The sequence below is a fragment of the Carica papaya genome, chromosome 2 (assembly GCF_054855325.1).
Source record: "Carica papaya isolate Zhongbai chromosome 2, ASM5485532v1, whole genome shotgun sequence".
NCBI lineage: Eukaryota > Viridiplantae > Streptophyta > Magnoliopsida > Brassicales > Caricaceae > Carica > Carica papaya.
Genome location: NC_142310.1, coordinates 4,891,263 through 4,914,336, shown reverse-complemented (window position 1 = coordinate 4,914,336; position 23,074 = coordinate 4,891,263). Strand labels below are relative to the sequence as shown.

The following is a 23,074-nucleotide window of genomic DNA, read 5'->3' as shown; positions in this document are numbered from 1 at the left end:
AAATCAATGCTTATTTTATTATTTTTTTCAAGAAAAAGAAAAGGAAGAATTATATATTTAACTTGAATTTATACTTTTTTTTTATGAATTTCGACTCAATATAGTAAGTAATTTTTGTCAAATGTTTACAAAGGTATATATAAACTACTCATGGATGCAGGAAGTTTTCGAACAATCATGCCTTGAGCACAACTACTGCATGATCAGGAAGTCCTCTTTGGGATCGCCAAATAAGATACTGCTGAAAGGCTAGGTTCTGGGTCATTTTTTTTTTGCTATAAACTTCTCGTTTAGCTAACCAAGACTTTCGAAAATTATCCTTGCAAATGTTATGATCCCCTCAAATTTGGTCCAAGATCGCATTCTTTAAGTAACTAAAATGCTTGGCAATGGCTTTGAAAGCAAATGACAAGTAAGGAGAAGCATTGGCTAAACCAGATACACCTTCAAATGATGCAACTACTGGTTGTATCTGCTAACAATACAGTTTGTATCTCTTGTATACCACCAAACAAATGGATAACTATACTCGATCAAACATTAGCATCTGGACCCAAGATGTAAATAGAGACATTTGTATTCTAAAGATAAGAAACATAAATAGATTTTTGAGCATTACAGACTGTAACTTACATCAGATTTATCTTCATAAATGTTTCCCCTAAATAGAGTTCTGGTTCCATAATTTAGAAATAAGATGAAGTTAGTAAATCCCATATGATAAAGGAGCCATTTTCCTCACTACCATCAATATCACTACAAAAAACATGGTCTATATGCATTTTGCCTATTATGTTAGTCTAACACTATGTTATTCGCTAATGATTTAGCTATATACTCTATGTAATGTGTTATAAGATCTGGTCTGAGCTTCCTCGAGCTAAAAGATATCTCGTGTCAATACTTTGTTCCACAAAAGGCATGAAGAGGATGATTTCTTTTTTCATATTAATAATCATCAATTATATAGTGCAATATGTAAATTAAAAAAATAGATCAAGAGCGAAAAGTAAAGAGATAAAATTTTAGATGGTTCGATTAAGATAACCTACCTTATTGGAAGAATAAACCTGAGCCAACTCCTGAATTTTGCTTCATTTGCTCCATCCGCTACTTGAAACGCATCATATTTCTTAATTTTTCTTTGGCAAGAGAGTCAAGTCAAATTTTAATCTGCTATAATTATTCAAACTAAAAGAACTTAACTGACGCGCGATATTCTTTTTGGTAAAATACGTAATAAGTTTGCCGAAATTAAATTTAAATAGGTCACAATAATCCTAGCAACAACATTATTAAATTAAATTATTAAGTTTATTTTAATTAAATATTATAAATTGACTAATCATAATTTATAATATATTCTTAAAATAACAAATTATATCTTCTCAGTAAACTTTGATCTCATGCTTCTTAGACATCAAATCACTGTGATGTTAATATCTTTTTTCCTAATATTTAATCTTATAAAATCAAGCAACTATATAAAAATGATGTCCAAATTTAATCCTTTGAATGGTAGCTTACTTTTTTAAACAACAAAGATTATTTGTTTAGTACTTTCTGTTTGAACAGATGATCTTTTCCTTCATTCCTTTCTTTTTTTTCCTGGATATGTTCAAACAGACGTTGATGCACAAGGGAGAAGCAAACAAGCAGGAATAATATTAGATAAGAGAGAACAAAAATTGCAAAAGAGAAAAAAAGAGGAACAGTAAAATGATTTATTGTATCGACAAGACAAGACATCTTTTTGCCATGTCTACTGAAGAAATTAATCTCATGGCCCAAGATATCTGATTCATCTTCACTTTCAATTCATTCAATCCAGCTAAAACAAAGAGAGAAACATCTCACAAATCATTGTCTTTTACCTTGATTTCAAGAAATAAATTTTAGATAAAATATTGAAATTTACTTATAAGTTTATGTTTTATGAAAATGAAAAGTTTTAGTAGTAAAGTACTAAATCAAATATGAATCTATCTTAAAAAAAAATCAAATATAAATCTATAAACAATTTTTTTATGGTTATTACTTACTATCATTTAATGATCACTAATCAAAGACATATAAATACATATACATGAATGTTGAACACAAAGAAAGCTAAATATTTAATCATTAAAATGAATAAGAAACATCAAAAGAAAAATCAAGTGCGTGAGTGTGTATGGTCATGCATAATTACCTCATCTAGCAGTAGCACTAGTCTCGAATTCTTCTTCGGATGCTCAACTCCAGCACCATAACAAATCTCCTCTACATCAACACCATCACCATCAGCATTCAAACTCTCCATTAATGGAGAATCTGAGGAAAACCCAAAACCCACCCAGCAAAAATTATCAAGAATCTGTTGCGCAGGAATCAAAAACCTCGAATCCTTCAAGATCGAGGCGTACCCAGTAGAGGGTCCAAGAGGAACCAAACTTCTCACTTCACCGTTATTCTTCCTCAAAAACTCCCCCAACACTGACACACCGTAGCTTCGCTCAGCGTCCAAGTTGAGGAGGTGGCCATGATGGACGGAGAGAGACAGAGACAGAGATAGATTTTTGCTGCCCTGATCGCCATCAAAGGACTGGTAGCAGTCGAGGTTCTGAGGGTTTAGGGATTGCAGATGGGAGGAAGATGATGAGAGGGTACCAGTGGTCATAATTGAGGTTTGTGCTGAAGAAAGTGTGTGTCTGGAGGGGTTTTGAAGGGGAGTGTATGGGTTGTTGGTTGGTGTTGTGGTGATTAATGGTGATTACTCTAAGCTTGTTTCTTCTGTTTCGTTGTGGTACATGAAATGATTCAGTGATGTTCTGTGCCATGAATGAAACTTTTATTTTTCAGAGCTTGTGCGCGCGTTCATGTAGAGAGATTTCGTGCACTGGAGAGAGAGAGAGAGAGAGAGAGAGAGTGAAAGAGAGAGAGAGGGGGGGGGAGGGAAGGGAGAAGGTGGCGGTGATGGCGAAAAAAATGTGCCGAGGCCTTTGGCTGTGCGGATAGTGGGACATACAAAAATTGTCAAGACATAAAATAAAACAAAAAATCTTCCTCCAATTTTTTTTATAAAAATTTTAACGTAAATCATCTCAAATTAAAAAATTAATTACAGTTTAGGTTAAAAATAATAATAATTTAATTTAATTACAGTCTTTGTTTTATTAAAAAATTATGTTAAATGTAAGTTACTAATATAAAAATTAATATATATATTTTGAATTTTCTCTTGTATTAGACTTTATTATAATTCACGAATTGTATTTAGTTATACTTTGTATATTTAAAATTTTGAGAATTATATTAATATTTAAATATATGTATTCATATATTTAAAAATTTATAAAAACAATTACCAATTTAAAAATTAAATATTTTTGATTAGTTTCTCCTTCTTTTTATTCTTATTTCCAACAAGGTATTTATTACTTTCCGAACAGTTGGTATATGGAACTGATAACAAGAAAAATATAAGACAATACATAAAATAAAAATAAACAGTGATCGGCACCACCCATCTGATTTCTTCCTATTTCATTGCTCAAATTGCACATTATGCGTTGAATATGTGATAAATTGGGTGAGCCGGACTACCTGACCCGGCCCAATCAAGTTGCATAATCTTAAATTAATAGACCATAATTAATTATTTTAAAGTTTTAAATTAATAAAAATCAAATTAAATCTAATTAATCGATTTACCCATTTTTTTTTTGTTTTCACTCAATAATTTATGCCCGTAATTAAATTACTTTTTTATAATATTTTAATTTATTTCTAAAATTTCAATAATATTCTTTTAATTCTTTATTTTTATGACATAAACAATTATTAAAAATAAGAATAAAAGTACAATGGTATATTGCTCACCTCTTCCTCTACAAAGAATAAAATTTTGTAATTTTCTTTAACTTTAATTTGATTTTTTTTAAATTTTTTAGATTTATTTTTTTAAATTCTTTTCTGGTTTATTTATTTATTTTTAAAAGTATGAATAAATAGAATTTTTTTTTGAACAAACTATGTAAAATAAAATGCCGAACTTCAAATACTAAATTATAATAAAAAAAAAAAACAAAAATTAATCAACAATTATATCAAATAAAATAAAATAAAATTATACTTTGTTGTTATTCTTGTCTCGCAACAAATTATGTAGGAGATACAATATGAAAGAATCAATTGAAAGATTTTTTTGGTATGGAAGTTAAAGAATTACCAACATAAATAAGATCAAAAGAGATTACAAAAAAATGAAACTACAGTTACAATATTTCCTCTTTTCATCTATCCCTGCCTATATATGCCCAGAAAAAAAAAAAAAAGAAGAAATGACAGCAGTACTGCTTTCTGCATCGTTACATAATAATCTTTGTGATCGGCAGGTGCTGCTAATTCCAAGCTTTTATAATTGATCTTAATTTACTCTTGGCTTCTTATATATAGTATATAGATATAAACCAAATGTTGATTTGCTTCCCCAAATGGCCTATGTAGATCAGTAACATGTATAAAGCAGAGAAGATGGTAGTATCAGTATCTTTTTCGTGTCTAATTTCCCGAACCACGCAAAATTTATCGATGATTTCTAGCCTTTCTTGATGAATTAGTACATCTCACATATCTTGTCAAGTAGAACAACAGATAGATCTCTTGTTATTTCCAGAAAGATTGTTGACATTAATGGTAGTACCTTGAGGAATTCCAGTGGAGGTTGCAGCCTCTTGAGCAGCCAAAGCCTTTTTGCTTATGATATGGTAGATGTCCAATAAGATTGTCTGAAATGCCTTCTCAACATTGAATGCCTCTAGTGCTGACGTTTCGAGGAACGAGAGGCCTTCCCTCTCGGCCAAGACTTGAGCATCTTCGGGCGAGATTGCTCGAAGATGATTGAGATCAGACTTGTTTCCTGCCAGCATAATGACAATGTTGGAGTCTGCGTGATCTCTCAGCTCACGGAGCCACCTCTGGACGTTATCGAATGTTTGTCTTTTCGTTATGTCGTAAACGAGGAGGGCACCAACAGCTCCTCTGTAATATGCGCTGGTGATGGCTCGGTACCTTTCTTGGCCTGCAGTGTCCCATATCTGTGCCTTCACCGTCTTTCCTTCAACCTGAATTCCAGAATTGAACACAATTGTTTCAAATATTTAAGTTTAATAACAAATGATTTAATTGATTATTTATATTTTAATATGTCTTTCTCAATACGAATTTAACATGCTAAAAATTTACTATGCTCAGAACATAGATCAAGCTTAACGACCAGAATTCAAATGATATGTAATTAAATACTAGACATATGTTTTCACATCTGATTGTGAGAATTATTTTAGAAACTTAACAATTTATTGTCTATGCATTGAAAAAATCTCTGATTGAATTCATAATTTTATATACACAATTAACGTAAAATCAAATTATTGCCGTAGATCCTTAATCTCAAGATAAATTCAATTATATAGAAACACATCAAAATTGAGACTAAATATATAGATAGAAAAAAAAAAAAAAAAACAATTTACCTGGAGAGTTCTTGTTGCAAACTCAACACCGATGGTGGATTTAGATTCCAAACAGAACTCATTTCGAGTAAACCGGGAAAGAATATTGGATTTTCCGACACCCGAATCTCCAATCAATACAATCTTGAAGAGATAATCGTATTCATGATCCACCTTGTATGCCATTTATTATGATCTTCTGTATTTTTTTACTGGCACCACAAATCTACATGTAAACATCAAATATTCATCACGTAATAATGTAAGAACCAAAAAATGAATCTAAAAAATGGGGAGAAAATCCCTTCGTCAAAAAAAACATATAGAAAACAAATAAATAAATGAAAAGAAGATTTTATCAATTTTTTTTTGAATTAATAACAATAGAAACCTCTAACTACTAACAATAAATTTGGTTATAATTAATTACCATTTTTTTTTAAAAAAAAGAAATTTCTTTCTATGAGTTCATGAAGAGGAAATAAGAGACCAGAAAATATTACTAACCATGAAAAGAAGGTGAATGGTTGAATTGGTGCGGTTTGTTTGTAGGAATAGCGAGAGAGGAGATGTTAGGCATAGGAAAAGAGAGAAGGAAATGGAGAAGAAACAGGCAATTATTTTGTTTGAAAGCGAAAAAAAAACAAAGAGATAACAAAACAGAATTACGAATGACATGGCAATTTAAACGGTCTTTTGATTTCTTTTTTTAAATCTATCTTCAATATCATAGTTTATTTATACTCTTACATTTTATTTTAAAAAATACAAATACAGATCTCATTAAACGTATATTGTAACTCTATCGTGTATTCATAATGATTTTTAATTTCAAGACAAAAAATTTAATTTATTAATTTATTGATAAAGGTTGAAATGACTAAATTTAAAATATTACAATGGATTTAAAATCCGATATATTCTTCTTTTTTTTTTTTTTTAAAAAAAAAATTATTCTAAATTCTGATTATAATTATTGAAACTTTATGTGTCTAATTAATTTAATTTGTCTGTACTTTTAATTTTGAAAGTGCAGGCATCTATTTTTTCAAGTAAATATTTCAAAAAAGTAAAAGAAAAAATAAACTATAATGTTATCTATATAGAACGCAAGTAAGTAAATGTTAATTTGTAGGTCCAGATCAATCAAGTCTTGATCTTTTTGGACCGTCCTTATAATTTTATTTTTTTTAATCTCCAAATCCCCACATATAGTCTTTAATGAGATGGGAGCATATAAAAAATTTAATTTGAGTAGGCAAAAACCGATCCAAAACTATTTTTTAATAAATTTAAATACGCATTAAAATACTCATTTGACATAATCTTTTATAATAAATTTAAATAACTTTTTAAGAGTTTATAACATTCAAATTTTAGAAATGATCAATTAAACTGAGGACAAGTTATTGGGTTCAATGTTTTTGAAATATTAGAATTGTATATTGAAGTCTTCAACTTTTTTTTAGGAGATATCTTATAGAATTAAAACAAAAATAACATTAAAATTAAAAAAAAATATAGCTTATTATAAAATTTAAAGAAAATATAATAAAGATATAATATAAATATATATATATATATATATAAAAGAAGAGCATAGAAGTTTTATTTTATTTTTTAAAATTCACTATATTAGATAACGATTTGACTATTAATTAAATTAAAAAAAAATTATAAATTAAATAGAGGTTTATCAAAAGGAGAAGATGTATGGATAAAAAGATGTGTGACGTTCATAACTCATGAAATTTAAAGAATTCATAATATTTTCATTAAATATATATATATATATATTTAAAATAGAGTAGTTGACTCGTTAAAACATTATTAGAAAAATTGAGTGAGATAAAATTTTGGTGAAAGAAAAAAGAGTACATCATGTAATAATTTTTCCTAATAAAAATATTATTTTATTTTTCTTGGGCTACGTATACTAATATTGTATAACAATTTTTCAAATTTAGTAGCAGGTAATGATTTAATAATAAATAAGTTCAATTGTTACTTAAACAAATTTGTTGGATTTCAATATCATCACTATTTAAAGATCATGTGTGAAAAGCATTTTGCTGAAATATATTTTATTTTGTGACCTTTAGTATATTTTCCCATTAACTAAAATGTGCATGCGATATTATTCTTGTAAAATATTATTTACACATTCTTTTTGTAAGATAGACCACATTTTTTTTGAACAAGTTGAATCATTAATATCAGTCATATATATTCTTAAAACTTACTTTATGTGTCACGGACCACATCCCGTCTTATAAGGTAATGACCGGAATATACTTACTTAAATCATATACATTCGAGTTAAGTAAAATAATTTAACTTTATTAATCATAAAAGAGTCGCAGAAGTATTACATCCTTTAAATGTAAAACATAGACATATGTACAAGACTCTAAATTTTCTTACTTACATTACTAAACAAAAGTACAAAACAGTAACCTTAATATCAGAGTCTACCTATAAAATTTTTTTTCATATCACCATTCACTCTGTAGCGGTACCTTCAATATCTAGAGAATGATATGGGTGAGATAAAATATTACAATAAACAATATTATAAAATTATAATATATGTAACGGCCTTGGAAATTCAAAAAGAAATACATATAATAATATGAGTGCGGAAGCGAAATAAAAAATTAAGATTAACATCCCTTACACGATAACTTAAAAGTACTAAACAACATCACAGAATAAGTTCTCTAAAAGAAATACGAGAAATGAGAAAAATAAAAGAAACTATAAAGCATCTAGCATCTACTCGCAGCCTTCTTGTGGATTGGGCTTGGGAACTAGATCCTCCTGATCTGAAATAGTTAAATAAGGAATGAGTTACACTATCCTAGTAAGGACATCACACTATATCACCGTCACAGAAGTAAAGGTTGGTAGAAAACCAAAAACAACTAATAGAGTAGTGAATTTAAACCAATACATTTATTTAAAATAAAACTATTTACCATTTTTCTTACCGTAAGGGAATTGATAGAAACCAATTACAGAAGTAGTAATATCATACAGATCACAATTTCATGCATAATCAGTAACATAAAATATATTATAAATCCATATTCATTAACAATAACTAATCATCATCATTTTCTCATTTCACAAGCCTACTAGTATCCATGGGGATCCATAGGGGTGTCTCCGCTACACGTGAACCCTTTCCATTAACAATTTTAATTCCAGGGCCGTCCCCATACCTCGTCCGGTATGAGTGCTAAGACATTAAATCTCAATACCCCGTCCGGTATGAGGGTGAAGTAGGCCGTCCCCATACCCCGTCCAGTATGAGCACTAAATGACCAAGTCTCCATACTCCGTCCGGTATGAGACAACGTTCACGGTAGGGTTTCCTATGAACCCGGTCCGTCCACCATCTTCTAGGATATCTAGTGAGGCTGTCACCTTATCTGTTTTTCCTTAGTCTCCGTTACCAAGACCTCCTCCCCTTAAAAGAGAAATATAGTCATCTAAATTGGATTTATCAATAATCATAAACAGATGTGGGTATTTGACATTTATTTCCTCTTCTGGCTCCCATGTGGCTTTTTCAGCCGAATAATACTGCCATAGTACCTTTATGAAGGATATTAACTTAGACTGTCATATCATTTCTTTGTAATCCACTATCTGTATAGGAAACTTAATGTAGGATAAGATATCGTAAAGTGCAAGGGGTTCATATCGGTGTACATGTGATGGATCTGGATGATATTTCTTCAACATCGATATATGAAAGATATTGTGTATGTTGACTAACTCAGATGGTAATGTTAAGCACTACGCGACAAATCCCACTCTATCTAATATCTCAAAAGGTTCGATAAATCGATGACTTAGTTTTTCTTTCTTCCCAAATTTCATAATCCCTTTAATCGGTAAGATTTTCAGAAATACATGGTCGCCTACTTCGAATTCTAAATCTCTTATTTGATTGTCAGCATAACTTTTTTACCTATTTTGAGCTGTCAGAAGATGTTTCCTGATCAATTTCACATTCTCTGTAGTTTCTTCCACTAATTCAAGTCCAACCAATTTTCATTCTCCAACTTCTTCCCAACAAATAGGTGATTTGTAGGGTCTTTCATACAATGCCTCATAGGGTACCATTTGAATACTGAACTGATAGCTATTGTTATATGCGAACTCAATAAGAGGTAAATGATTGTCCCAATTACCTCGCAATTCAATGACGTATGCTCATAACATATCTTTTAGAGTTTGAATTGTTCGTTCTGATTGACTATCCATATGAGGATGGAAAGCCGTATCAAAAGATAGTTTGGTCCCCATAGCATTCTGTAGATTGGGCTAAAATCTTAAAATAAAGCAAGGATCTCGCTCCGAGATGATTGTGATTGGTATTCCATACAATCTCACTGATATAGAGTTTGACTAACTTGTCTAGTGAGTCATTTACTCTGATAGCTAGAAAATGAGCAAACTTAGTTAATTTATTAACGATAACCCAAATAGCATCATATTGGGATCTTGTTTTAGGTAGACCCACCACGAAATCCATGGTAATGTGTTCCCATTTCCACTATGTTATCAGCAACGACTAAAATAGTCCTGCTAGTCTCTGATGTTCAATCTTCACTTATTGGCATATCAGACATTTAGAAACGAACTTTGCTATATCCTTCTTCATCCCACTCCATCGGTATTTGATCCTCAAGTTTTAATACATTTTAGTATTGTCAGGGTGCATAACAAATCTAGAGCAGTGCTCTTCTTCTAATATCTCATTTTTTAGATTATTATTATTCGACACGTGCTCTATTTCCAAGCCTCAATACACCATCTTCTAATAGTCTAAATTCTTGCCTAAGTCCCTTACTAACATCTTCCATAATCAACTTCAAGGTAAGATCAGACTGTTAGGCTTTTCTAATTTTCTGCATCAAAATGAGTTGTACTTTTATATTGGCTAGGTATCTTCCTGATCTCTTATATTGGACATTCAGATTCAATTTCTAGAACTCCTCTACGAGTCTCCACTATGAGGCCATTATGTAGGTAAGAGTGCAAGTACTCTTCATATTAAGTGCATTTACAACCATATTGCCTTTTTCCGGATGGTATAGGATCTTACAATCATAATCATTTAGTAAATTCATCCATCTCTGTTGGCGCATATTAAGTTCTTTATGCTAGAGCAAATACTTCAAACTCTTATAGTCTGCGTGAATCCCTAAACTTTCACCATATAGATAATGATGCCAGATCTTTAAAGCAAAAACTATGACGGGTAGTTCTAAGTCATGTGTAAAATAGTTTTGCTTATGATTCTTTAATTGTCTAGATCCATAAGCTATCACTTTTTCATATTGCATTAACACACATCCCAATCCTTGTTTTAAAACATCATTGTAGATAGATAATCTATCAATACCGTTAGAAATAGTCAATACTGGGGGCTGTTGTCAACCGCTTCTTCAGCTCTTGAAAATCTTGTTCGCATTTGTCATTTCGCTCAAACTTATTTTAGGTCCACTTCAAAACTATGTAGGCTATGGATCCATAATATCCACTTACCTTAGATCCTTAGCAGTCGTAGTCTTAATTTCGGCAAAATTTTAGTTTTATTTATGATTTTTTCATCTAAAAAATACAGTAGAGTTTTGGGATGATTTTTGGTCACTTTATTGACTCAAAAATATCCAATACAATATTCAAAAATTAATCCCAAAAATAAAAAAAAATCGAACTTCAAAACTTAAGAAAAAGCTAGTTCTAACAGTTTATAACTTCTTTTTAATCGTGAGCCTTATTCCTATTCTCTTCATCTTTCTTTGCTCTCACAAATTTAGCAGAGTTTCCTCAAACTTTTTTATGTAAAACTTTAAAATATTTTCAAAATCACACACTTTGTACTCTATTTTTTTCTTTCACCTCTATGCTTCTCATTATTTTTTTCTCATCTGAAATGTCTCTTCCTTCCTTCTCCTATCCCTTATTTATAGGAGTGGGGAGTCACGAGAGAAAGGTTATCACAATTCCGTCAAACAATTGTATCTAAAAGTTGTCATATTTTATCATGTCATTTCACCTAAAAATTTACCACTATTCACATGTTATTTTATCTAAAAGACATTTTCATATACCATTTCAGTTAAAAGTTATCACTTTTTACATGTCACTTCATCTAAAAATTGTCATTTTTCGTTATATCATTTCATTTAAAATGTTTTTATATTTTTCTATGTCTTTTTCTGTTTATTTCTACTTCTTCATTCTTATCCATCATTTTTTTTGTTTGACTCTAAATTATCTTCTTAATTTTATTATATATTTTCGAATATATATAAAGATTAAATTAAATATATTAAATATAAAAAATTAACTCTGAAAGTATTTTCAAATTATCACCTTATGGATATGAAATATTTTTACATGATTTAAAGTATATTTATTTATATTGAACAACTTTATTCTTCTTTGTTTCACTTTCTACAATAGCCAACTGATTTTATGTCATATGGCGTTTGAATTACAGGTATAAAAATCTTTCAATTATTAAATTAACGAATTTGGATGTGTCACATCTTTCCATTTTACCCCGTCGTTTTTACCTCAACATTCCTCAATAGATTTAGGCTTAACAGCCTTATAATTTTCTTCCATAATATTGCACTCTATATTATAAGCAAAAATATTTTAGTATTTGCTCAGACTCACTTTTCAGCTCAAATATAGTGAATTTATTATTATTGAGCTTATTGAAGCCAACCATACAAAATATTTTTGGTTCTGAGTCAAACCAAATAAAATATGTACATATATATATATGTATTATTCTTTTATATGCCAGATAATACTATCTAATTTAAAATACTTCTATATATATTGGCTTGGAATGTAAATATATAGCAAAGAATTGAGGCAAATCAATCTTTTATTTAGACAAAATTAGTAGATTGTATTTAAAAAAAAAAAAAAAGAACTCTCAAATGAGTAGAATTTGAACAATTAGCAATAAGCTTCCATGTTTGATCAGTCTTTTTTTTAGTCACGCCAAGAAAAATTCAATGTCTAAACATAAGAAAAAATGGTGATGCTACTAAATTTTTTTTAGTGATAATAGACAATTAAAAAGTACAGGTAGCTAAGCTATCCATTTTCGCAGGCGTATGAATAGACTGATGAACATACAATTAGTTTAAGCTAGATTAGTACGAAAGACATAAATTATTGATCAATTAATTTTGGATTAATTAAATCTATTAACGTGAATTGATTAGGACATTAATCTATTGGCAAAACCCAAATTATCGGTCTAAAAATTTTGGGCTTGATTACCCGGCGGTTCACTGAAAACAAAAACTGCCAGAAAAAGCCTGCATAAATCAGAACGTATCAGCAAAACAGATGCCAAGCTTCCTCCTATATATATATATATATATATATATATATAACAAGTTTTTTTTTTTTTTAAATTCCAGATCATATATAAACTTTGGTTCATATATATATATATATATTCTATTAGTTTATATCAAAACATCTATAACCAAAAATGTTATGAAATATGTCTAGCTCTCTAAGTATCCAGTTCTTGAGAAATAAAATAGACCTCGTTAATTCAATTAGACAGTAGACTTGCCAAATATTAAATTTGATATTGAAAAAAAAATTATTCTTTGTAAATTAATTTGATTAAGTTAACATGATCTCTGATCATCATCTTCCTGGTTATACATCATCATCGGCATGATGCATGGTTATCTTCTTGGCAATTATTATATCTATTAGCCATTAGAATTATCAAGATCAGGAATGTCCTGGCCTACTCCATCAATATCATATTTTCTATGATGTTTGATTTGCAGTCATCAAATTTTTGCAGTCAAACAATCAAGAATCTAATGGCGTATGCCAATTGTAATGATCAATAAATTTATATTTATGAAAATACTTCACTTATGTACAAAAGCCGGCTTTAGACAGTTGATCTAAAATATTTCTGCTAAATGAGTTGAACTCTTCCACATTAATAAAATAGTAATACGCAAAAGTATGAAACAATAAAACTTTTACCATGTCAGTTTCTTGCAAAACAGAAAATACCCAGGAAAATTTAATATGAAACCTTATCATTTGATGGCTTGTTGAGAAAGGTATAGTTCATTAATTTAATCTATATATACCTATCCATTTCTCGTATGAAAATACATGTCGATCCACCAGCACTACAAATCATTTCATCTGTTTTAGTTTAACTAAGCTGACTTTTTTCAATTATGAGAAACAAAATCTTTCTTCTCCCGTTGCTTCTCTTGCAGAGTTTTATCATTTTTTCTCTGCTTACTGACCGAGCAGCCTGCCAAGATGATGATCAGAAGGCAAGTATACGTTGATAACGATAATCATGATTTATATACTTTTATTTTGTTTATTCAACAATTTCAGAATATATTTCAAAGGACATTGGTTTCTACGGAAACTCTTTTTCTTACGTTAATCACATGGAACACGCAGACATATATTGTGTACATGGGGGATCCGCCTAAGAAGGAAATTTCGACCTCGTCTCTTCACATGAGCATGTTGCAAGCTGTTTCTGGCGGGTTAGTATTATTATACATAGAAATTGTCTATATGTCTCTGTGTGTGCGTGTGTGTGTGTGTATATATATATATATATAAACATATAGTACATTTTGTTTTATAATTTCTCATGATCATGTTTGGCTGCGGACTATAGAAAAGTAACCTCGCGTAGCATAAGCGCGCTAACCGTTTTAAATAATTTAGTCAAATAAGTACTTTAGTTAAAAAGTTTAAACAATATCAAAAAATATTAAAATTCTTTTATTTTAAAAATAAGTTAATTCTAGATAATATTTTTGTTAGAAATAAGAGAAAGAAAGAAAAATTAATAGAAAAATTCAAAATTTCATTTGTAGTTTTTACCATAATCAAGTTTAATTCACGACTATAATTATATGTTAAACATGAATAATGTAGAAAAATTCAAAAAAAAAAAAACATATATTTATAACATTTAATCTTTTATAAAATAAAAAATTTCTTTAATTTATAAATTATTATTTTAAACTCTTTAATAAGATAAAAACTCATCTTAATTTTAAAATAATTATTTTTAATTTTTTAATAAAATAAAAAGTCTCCTTAATTTATAAATTATTATTTTCAACAATATTTTACCTCCAAAAACTACTTTCACCACCAAATCCAGAACATGTTATTCTGAAATACACGGAATATGTTGGATTTTATTTTTGAGAAGATGTTGGACAACTAAAATTTACACTAATTTGAAGTTGTAATAACGAACTTGTTTGGTTGGCAAGAAACTAGCTGGCAGTGAAGTATACATGTTTGGTTTACTAACCTAGGTATACGTATATGTCTGATTCAGGGCTGTTTCTCCAAAGTCTCTACTGTGTAGCTACAAGAAAAGTTTCCATGGATTTGCTGTGAAGCTAACTAAAGAAGAAGCTAAAAAAATGACAGGTGGGTGAAGCTAGCTAGCTACATGTTGCAGAATCTATACGATCTCATATTTATTTACATTCAATTAATTAATTAATCCCCAGTTTAATTCAACAAACTGATCAACAGAAAAAAAAAAAAAAAAACAACTTTGTTTTAATTTGATATACAGGATTAAGTGGAGTAGTATCTGTCTTCCCAAACGAAAAGAGGAAGCTTCATACAACAAGGTCATGGGACTTCATGGGCTTTCCTCAACAGGTTAAAAGATCAGCTGTTGAAAATGATATCATCATCGGCATGCTCGACACCGGAATTTGGCCAGAATCCGAGAGCTTCAGTGATCAAGGACTTAGTCCACCACCCACCAAATGGAAAGGCACTTGTCAAATTTTCACCAATTTCACATGCAACAAGCAAGTTACATTGACCCTTCTCAATAAACCAGTCTTGAACTTTTCTAGACACTTCAGTTTGACTTAATTACAATTCAAAACTTGTGTAGCAAGATCATTGGAGCAAGATTCTATCGTAGTGATGGAGAATTTAGCCCTGAAGACGTTGCTTCTCCAAGAGACACGGAGGGTCATGGAACTCATACTGCATCAACAGCAGCTGGAAACTTGGTTAGCAATGCAAACATGTCTGGCCTTGGTGCTGGGACGGCTCGTGGAGGAGTTCCATCAGCCAGAATTGCTGTGTACAAAATATGTTGGTCAGAAGGGTGTTTTGATACTGACATTCTTGCAGCATTTGATGATGCTATTAGCGACGGGGTCGACATAATATCTCTCTCAGTTGGAACTTCGATTCCAAGAGAGTATTTTGAGGACTCCATTGCTATTGGTGCTTATCATGCTATGAAACATGGGATATTGACATCGAATTCTGCTGGGAACGAAGGTCCCGACTCGTTCACCATCACTAATTTCTCTCCGTGGTCTCTTTCTGTGGCTGCAAGCACCACTGATAGAAAGTTCTTTACAAAGGTGCAGCTTGGTAACAACGAAGTTCATCAGGTAAGAGACGAGAGAATATCTTCATTTGCTACTCCATAGAATTTGAGAGGAAAAACATGTCGTAATTTTCAGAATTCTAACGTTTGTAGGGGGTTTCAATAAATACTTTTGACCTAAACAATCAAATGTTTCCTTTGATCTACGGAGGAGATGCACCAAATATCACAGGAGGTTTTACGGGTAACACATCCAGGTAACATTGATAAATCAAATCAAATATACTAGAAAAGAGAGAGGAAATTACGCGTCTTGATCAAGATATATATAAACCAAATATTGCTAATTCATAGGCTCTGCTCGGAAGGTTCATTGGATGAGGAATTAGTGAAGGGTAAATTGGTTTTGTGCGATGGTCTGACTAATGGCTCAGGGCCATTCTTTGCTGGCGCTGCTGGTGCATTGATGCAAAGCACTCTCCCTACCGATGTCGCACGCTCATTTCCGCTACCCGCGTCCCACCTTGAGCGATCAGATGGGAACGACATTTTCACCTACATGAACTCAGTAAGGTGTATAGATACATAGCCACATATATACGTAGATATGTATGCCTATAATTTTTATCAGTCCTGGATCCTATACTAATCCAGGGTTTGATCTTTCTACTTCATAGCAATCCAACTGGGACAATATTTAAGAGTAATGAGGACAATGATACACTGGCGCCTTATGTGGTTAGCTTTTCATCAAGAGGACCAAATCCAATTTCATTTAATATCTTGAAGGTATTTCCATTATTTATAAATATACTTAATACTGATTGTGTTATACATATACATACGTATATAATCCTTATTATCACTCTTATCAGATTAATAATAGCTTCTGGGATAATCTTAACATTTGTGCAGCCGGACTTGACAGCCCCAGGAGTTGATATTCTTGCTGCTTGGTCATTAGTTTCACCTATCACTCGTGTTCCAGGCGATAATCGGTTTGTATCATACAATATAATCTCCGGGACATCGATGTCCTGCCCTCATGCTTCAGCTGTAGCGGCCTATGTCAAATCATTTCATCCTACATGGTCGCCTGCAGCGATAAAGTCTGCTCTTATGACCACGGGTACTAGCCAACTGTAATGCTAAATTTTTATGCTCAAAAAGTTTTTATAACTTCTAACTGAAAATAGTAATTGCAATTCTCTTGTTTATGTATTTGTTGCAGCCTTTCCAATGACTCCCCGGATCAATTTAGATGCCGAATTTGCTTATGGTTCAGGACATATAAATCCTACTCAAGCTCCGAATCCCGGATTAGTATATGACGCCGGGGAAATTGATTACATCAATTTTTTATGCGGACAAGGTTATAATACCACCCTTCTACAACTAGTAACCGGTGATCTGAATAGAAGCTGCTCGGGATCAATAGATGAATGGGATCTGAATTATCCGTCGTTCGCTTATGCTGCAACACAATTCGGATCTATTAACCGTATCTACAATAGAATTGTCACAAATGTAGGATCAGCAATGTCAACATATAGAGCGAATGTGACAGCTCCTGCAGGAATTAACATAACAGTAACTCCTGATGTGTTACAGTTCTCGTCTCTCGACCAGAAGGCTCCGTATCAACTGAAAATCGAAGGAAGTATTGAAAAGACATTAGTATCCGCATCTCTGGTTTGGGATGATGGAGTACATAAAGTGAGGAGCCCAATCGTGATCTATGTTAATTAATCATCGGAATCGAATATTTACATCATCAAATAGATAATGTTGCTTCATGATTAATGTAATACATAATTAAATTCCGTACTACACAATTCATCTCTGTTTCAGCAGAGGCCATGGCCTAAAAAGCCAGGGACAAACCCCTGTAACATTTTTTTACTTTTTTATAACATAAATACTTTCAGTAATAAATTTTTACTGCATGAGTAAATTATATCATTAATTGGTTGGAGAGTCGTGGAGGGCATTAGCATGTTCGTTGTCTCTGGGTGGAGCCAGTCCTTTTTGAAGCTCCAACTTTCTGTCAAGGATGGCACCCAGAACACCATCTAAACCTGCGATTAAGTTTTTTTCCCAACCTTATAATTAATTGAGTTAAATATTTTGATTAATTAAAATTAAGCACATTAAGTTTAATTAGTGAAAATTATGTCTCTTATGTATACACGCGTATGAATATTTATGTGCATGTAGATTACTTACTTCTTAGTTTGTTAACCTCATTATCTGTAAATTAGAGATTCTTCTGGAGTACTGGCAAAAAATATAAATTTGAGTAAAATAAAACTATTCTTTTCATATAAGCAAAAGATAATATAATTAAATAATATCAGCACACTATATTGTTATTACATTTATAAATACATCAAACATATGAACAATTTATAAGTTTATAATTACCTTCCTTCAAGCACCTTCGCAAGCAGATTAAGTTGAGCTGTCTTAGTCGAAAGAGAGGCATCAACAAATATTATGTAGACCTGTATAATTTTGTGTAAATAATTATAAATATATAATTAGTAATTAACAAAAAAGTAAAAAAAAAAAAAAGGAATAATATTAATAATACAAAAATTCATATATACCTTGCGATCTTCACCTTGTGCGTAACAACTGCTGCTATTGACAAGAAAAACAGCCAAAAGAATACTTAGAAATAGACCTGACTTGCTCATTATGTAAAGTTTAGAAAATAATTTTATTTTTATTATTTTGGGGATGTAAAAGAAAAAAAATTTCAGTATGAAAGACTTTGCCTTTGTCACTGCATTTTATAGTGTCAAGAGCAGTTTAATATGGAGGTTTAATTTTGTTTTTTAATTAAAGAAATTAATGGTATGTTAATTAGAGTAATTTATTATGTTACTATTTAACCACCTACTGCAAATTTTTGGGAGTTACAGATGTTTGACCAGAGGTTAAAAGTGGTGTAGGAGGGTAAAATTTTTTGAAGTTACCGGAAACATAAAATAAAAAATTTTAATAATCTAATCACATAATTTAAAAATTAACAGAAAAAAAAAACACCTAATATCCTATTAAATCATGTCTGAATTTATAGTAAATTCATGTATGAAATATGTTTAGATTTTACAAGATTCATATCGATTCTTAGTTCCCACGTGTCAATTAGTTCACAAAATAAGTAGAGCTGTACTGACATAGAAAAAATAAATTAATTATATCTTAGATAAGTGCAGATAATAAATTAGTCAGGGAGGGATTGCTTTAAGAGTATATTGATCGACTCTTCAAGATGCTTGAAAGACTTATTTCTGCCCAGAAGACAAAGGAGGAGAGAAGGGAGCTGCCTGATCCCCCTTTACCACTGCCACAGTATGAGCCACCTCGACACCGAGAGAATCCAGTACTCCCACAATACAACTCAACTCCTCCACAGTACCATCCAATACTGTCACAGTACAATTTGGTGCTTCCACTGTACAACCCGGTGTCACCATAGGGCCACCCGGTCCCTCCCCAACATAATCTAGTTCCCCTTCAGCGGGACCCAGCTTCGCCCATGATAGACTCGGGCTATATTGTGAGATACAAAAGACTTTATCCATATACTTTTGTATGAGCATCCATTTTTAAAGAAGCTGAGTATTGGTTAACAGATACGGAGAAGACCTTCGCGACCCTTGGGGTGATTTCTGAATAGAAGGTTGTCCTTGCCACTTACATGCTCGTAGGTGAGGCAGGGCGTTGGTGGTAACTTAAGCAGGCTACTTTGCCCACTCCAGTCACCTGAGAATAGTTTTTTGTAGCTTTCAATGCTGAGTACCTTCTTGAACACCTTCGACATGTGAAAGAAATGAAGTTTGTACATCTGGTCCAGAGAAATTTATCTATATCAAAATATAATCAAAAATTCCTGGAGTTAGGCTGGTACTCCCCTGAGAGCACGATAGATGAAGGCAGAAATACGAGAAGGTGCGAATGGGGTTTTCGTCCGAAGGTCAGATAATAGTTGTATGTCTTCGAGCTTAACACTTATTTAGCGATCTTGGCCAAGACACAATTAATACAGAGGCACCTCTATATTTTTGCCTCAACAGTGGGCAATTTCAGGCCCCTGGTTCCGCATTGTCAGCTAACACCTAATGCACTGAACCAATAGAACAAGAGACCAAAGCCCGCAACTCAAGCTCCTCCCCAAGCCCCAATAGCAGAATGTGACAAGATTTACCAGCATTGTGACAAGGATCATGGAGATTGACTTTGTTATCGCATCAACAACACTTGTTGCATATGTGGGAGTGCCCAACACTACGCGAGAGAGTGCCTGAGGAATCAGAATCAAACCAGACTCGCAGTCCAAGGTAAAGTCTAAACACTCGCCCAATAGGATGGTGAAGCCAACCCAGATATGATATATGGTATGCATATAATCTGCAACCACCTTGTACCTGTTTTGATTGATACTAGTTCTTCACATTCTTTTGTTTCATATGTTTTTACTTAAAATTTAAATGTCATCTAAAAGTATTGATTCTGTATTGTTTGTGTATACACCTGAAAACGAAACATTACTAGGGAATATTATATACAAGGCTTGTATCATAGATATAGCAGGTAGGAAATTGAGTGTAGATCTGATAGCAGTTGACACGAGAAATTTTGAGTAATTCTAGGATGAATTGGTTAGCAGCGTATCATGCTACTGTAGACTGTTATAAAAAGAAGTTTGTATTCAACATTCTTAATAAATAGTCTTTCACTAATTAATAAAATCTTAGATATTGTTAATACCTGGTAACTATATTGTTTATCAAAGGCATTTAACTTAACTATTCTTTTCTACATTAGGCAAGTCTAAGAAAAAGATTTGCATTTAAGATATTTCTGTTCTTTGAAACTTTCTGGATGTATTCCCTGATGAACTCCTAGGGTTGCCAGTAGATCGAGAAGTCAAATTCGGCATAGATCTTTAGCCAGACACCAACCCATCTCGGTTGCCCCATACCGAATGAGTCGTGTCGAAATGAAAGAATCAAGGAAACAGATCAAAGAGTTACAGGATAATAGGTTCATCTGATATAGTATATCCCATTGGGGTACCAGAGTCATGTTCGCAAGAAAAAGTGATGGGTCCTTGAGATTGTGTATAGACTATAGAGAACTGAACAAGATCACAATCAAGAATAAATACTCCCTTCCTAGGATTGATGATATTTTTGATCAGTTACAGGGTGCCCAATTTTTTTTCAAGATCGACCTGCATTCAGGATACCATTAGGAGAAGATTAAGGTAGAAGACATTCCTAAAACGACCTTTAGGACCTAGTATGAACATTATGAGTTCCTTATATACCGTTCAGATTGATTAACGCGCCTGCAATTTTTATGGATTTGATGAACAAGATCTTCAAATCATTCTTGGATCAATTTATCATAGTTTTCATTGATGATATTCTTATTTACTCTAAGAGTAGAGAGCAACACGCTCAATATTTGACTCAAGTCTTACAGGTTCTCAGGAAAAAGAAACTATAAGCAAAGTTGAACAAGTGTGGATTTTGCTTGAACAGACTTTCTGCCTAGGACACATAGGGTTGTGTGTCCCTAGTGATAGTGAGTTGAAGAGAGATATCACGACGGATGCTCACAGTTTGAAGTTTACAATGCATCCAAAAAGCACCAAAATGTACCAAAGCATGCAGCACCGATTTTGATGGAGTGGGATGAAAAGAAAATTTGTTGATTTTATCTCCAAATGCCTTATATGCCAACAGGTCAAAGCAAAACATCAACGCTCAGGTGGGTTACTTCAGCTGCTGTCAATCCCGTAATAGAAATGGAAAGATATCACTATGGACTTTATAATAGGATTGCTTAAGACACATTTGGGACACGATGCGATTTGGATGATTGTTGATTGACTCACTAAGTCATCCCATTTCTTGGCTATCAAAATAATAGTCTCTTGAACAAGCTAGCTAGAATTTATAATCGGGAGATAGTCAGACTGCAAAAAGTTCTCGTGACAGTGGTATCAAATAGGGACCCCAGGTTTACCTCTAGGTTTTGGACAAGTTTTCAACAAGTAATGGGAACAAAATTGTTTGTTAGTACAACAATTTGCCCTTAGAAAAATAAACAATCATAACGAACTATTCGCATACTAGAGGATATGCTTAGGACTTGTATTCTAGATTTTGAAGGGCACTGAGATGACCACCTACCCCTGGTAGAGTTCGCCTATAATAACAGTTATCAAGTAAGTATTGATATGACTCTGTATAAGGCATTGTATGACTGACTCTGTTGGTCACCGATATGTTAGAAAGAAGTGATTGACAGAAAACTGATTGGCTTAGATCTTGTAGATGAGACCATAATGAAGATTGCCAAAATCAGGAAAGACATTCAAACGACCCAGAGTAGATAGAAAAGTTATGTGGACACCCAAATGAGAGATTTGAAATTTGAAAAAAGCAATAAAGTATTCCTTAAGGTCACCCCCTTTAAGGGCATCACTAGGTTTGGAAAGAAGAAAAAGTTGAATCCACCGTTCATCGGGCCATTTGAAATTTTGGACAAGATTAGGATATCCGCTTATAGGCTAGCACTATCTCTAGAACTATCTAGAGTCTATAACGTCTTCTATGTGTCGATGTTGTGCAAGTATAGCCCTGACCCCTCATATGTTTTGTCTTACAAGCCACTTCCACTTTAGAAGGATTTATCTTATGAGAAAGTACCGATTAATATTTTGAACCAAAAGAGCAGAATTCTTCGCAACAGAGAAATCCTATTTATCAAAGTTCTATGGCAAAATCACTCGCAAGACAAAGCCACTTGAGAGTTAGAATCAGACTTTAGGATTAAGCATCCTCAATTATTTGACTAGAGGACAGCAATTTGAGAGACCGAATTCTTAAGGGGGGAGAGTTGTAATATCCTAGGCCCAAAATTTAGGATCAAGATGACGTCATTTAATTTTTTTAATAATAATAAAAAGAGTTAATTTTAATTTTTTTAATAATAAATTTAGATTTTGGATGTTTTTAAAACAATTTTTAGAAGTTAGGACACTATTATAAATAAGGAGATAGTATATTTAAAAGAAAAGTTTAGAAATAGGGGCCAAATTGTAAAAAAAAAAAATATG

General features: G+C 32.0%; 3 protein-coding genes across 3 annotated transcripts; 1 reads left to right on the top strand and 2 right to left on the bottom strand.

Moving 5' to 3' along the window:
* Nucleotides 1-340: 340 nt before the first annotated feature.
* Nucleotides 341-2,659, bottom strand: LOC148268689 (BEL1-like homeodomain protein 9). The gene is made up of 2 exons (XM_088213762.1): nt 2,192-2,659; nt 341-472 (listed from the first exon to the last, which is right to left on the bottom strand). The coding sequence occupies exons 1-2, from the start codon at nt 2,657-2,659 to the stop codon at nt 341-343; spliced, it is 600 nt and encodes a 199-aa protein (XP_088069888.1).
* A 1,434-nt stretch (nt 2,660-4,093) lies between these two features.
* LOC110824721 (ras-related protein Rab2BV-like) lies at nt 4,094-6,115 on the bottom strand. The gene is made up of 3 exons (XM_088212867.1): nt 6,003-6,115; nt 5,517-5,721; nt 4,094-5,105 (listed from the first exon to the last, which is right to left on the bottom strand). Exons 2-3 carry the CDS (start codon nt 5,679-5,681, stop codon nt 4,620-4,622), a joined length of 651 nt encoding a protein of 216 aa, XP_088068993.1. The 5' UTR covers nt 5,682-5,721; nt 6,003-6,115; the 3' UTR covers nt 4,094-4,619.
* Nucleotides 6,116-13,682: 7,567 nt separating this feature from the next.
* Nucleotides 13,683-17,870, top strand: LOC110823842 (cucumisin-like). The gene is made up of 10 exons (XM_088212866.1): nt 13,683-13,864; nt 14,001-14,089; nt 14,905-14,999; nt 15,151-15,394; nt 15,484-15,997; nt 16,087-16,190; nt 16,288-16,506; nt 16,611-16,722; nt 16,849-17,062; nt 17,165-17,870. The coding sequence occupies exons 1-10, from the start codon at nt 13,763-13,765 to the stop codon at nt 17,680-17,682; spliced, it is 2,211 nt and encodes a 736-aa protein (XP_088068992.1). The 5' UTR covers nt 13,683-13,762; the 3' UTR covers nt 17,683-17,870.
* Nucleotides 17,871-23,074: the final 5,204 nt, after the last annotated feature.

Excerpts from the sequence above, each read along its gene's own strand:
- LOC148268689 (XM_088213762.1), bottom strand. The coding sequence starts at position 2,659 with ATGACCACTGGTACCCTCTCATCATCTTCCTCCCATCTGCAATCCCTA. Across the intron at positions 473-2,191 it reads TAGTGCTACTGCTAGATGAG|ATACAACCAGTAGTTGCATC; the intron begins GTAATTATGCAT and ends TATTGTTAGCAG.
- LOC110824721 (XM_088212867.1), bottom strand. The coding sequence starts at position 5,681 with ATGGCATACAAGGTGGATCATGAATACGATTATCTCTTCAAGATTGTA. Across the intron at positions 5,106-5,516 it reads TTGCAACAAGAACTCTCCAG|GTTGAAGGAAAGACGGTGAA; the intron begins GTAAATTGTTTT and ends TCTGGAATTCAG.
- LOC110823842 (XM_088212866.1), top strand. The coding sequence starts at position 13,763 with ATGAGAAACAAAATCTTTCTTCTCCCGTTGCTTCTCTTGCAGAGTTTT. Across the intron at positions 16,507-16,610 it reads ACCTACATGAACTCAGTAAG|CAATCCAACTGGGACAATAT; the intron begins GTGTATAGATAC and ends TCTACTTCATAG. Across the intron at positions 17,063-17,164 it reads GTCTGCTCTTATGACCACGG|CCTTTCCAATGACTCCCCGG; the intron begins GTACTAGCCAAC and ends TATTTGTTGCAG.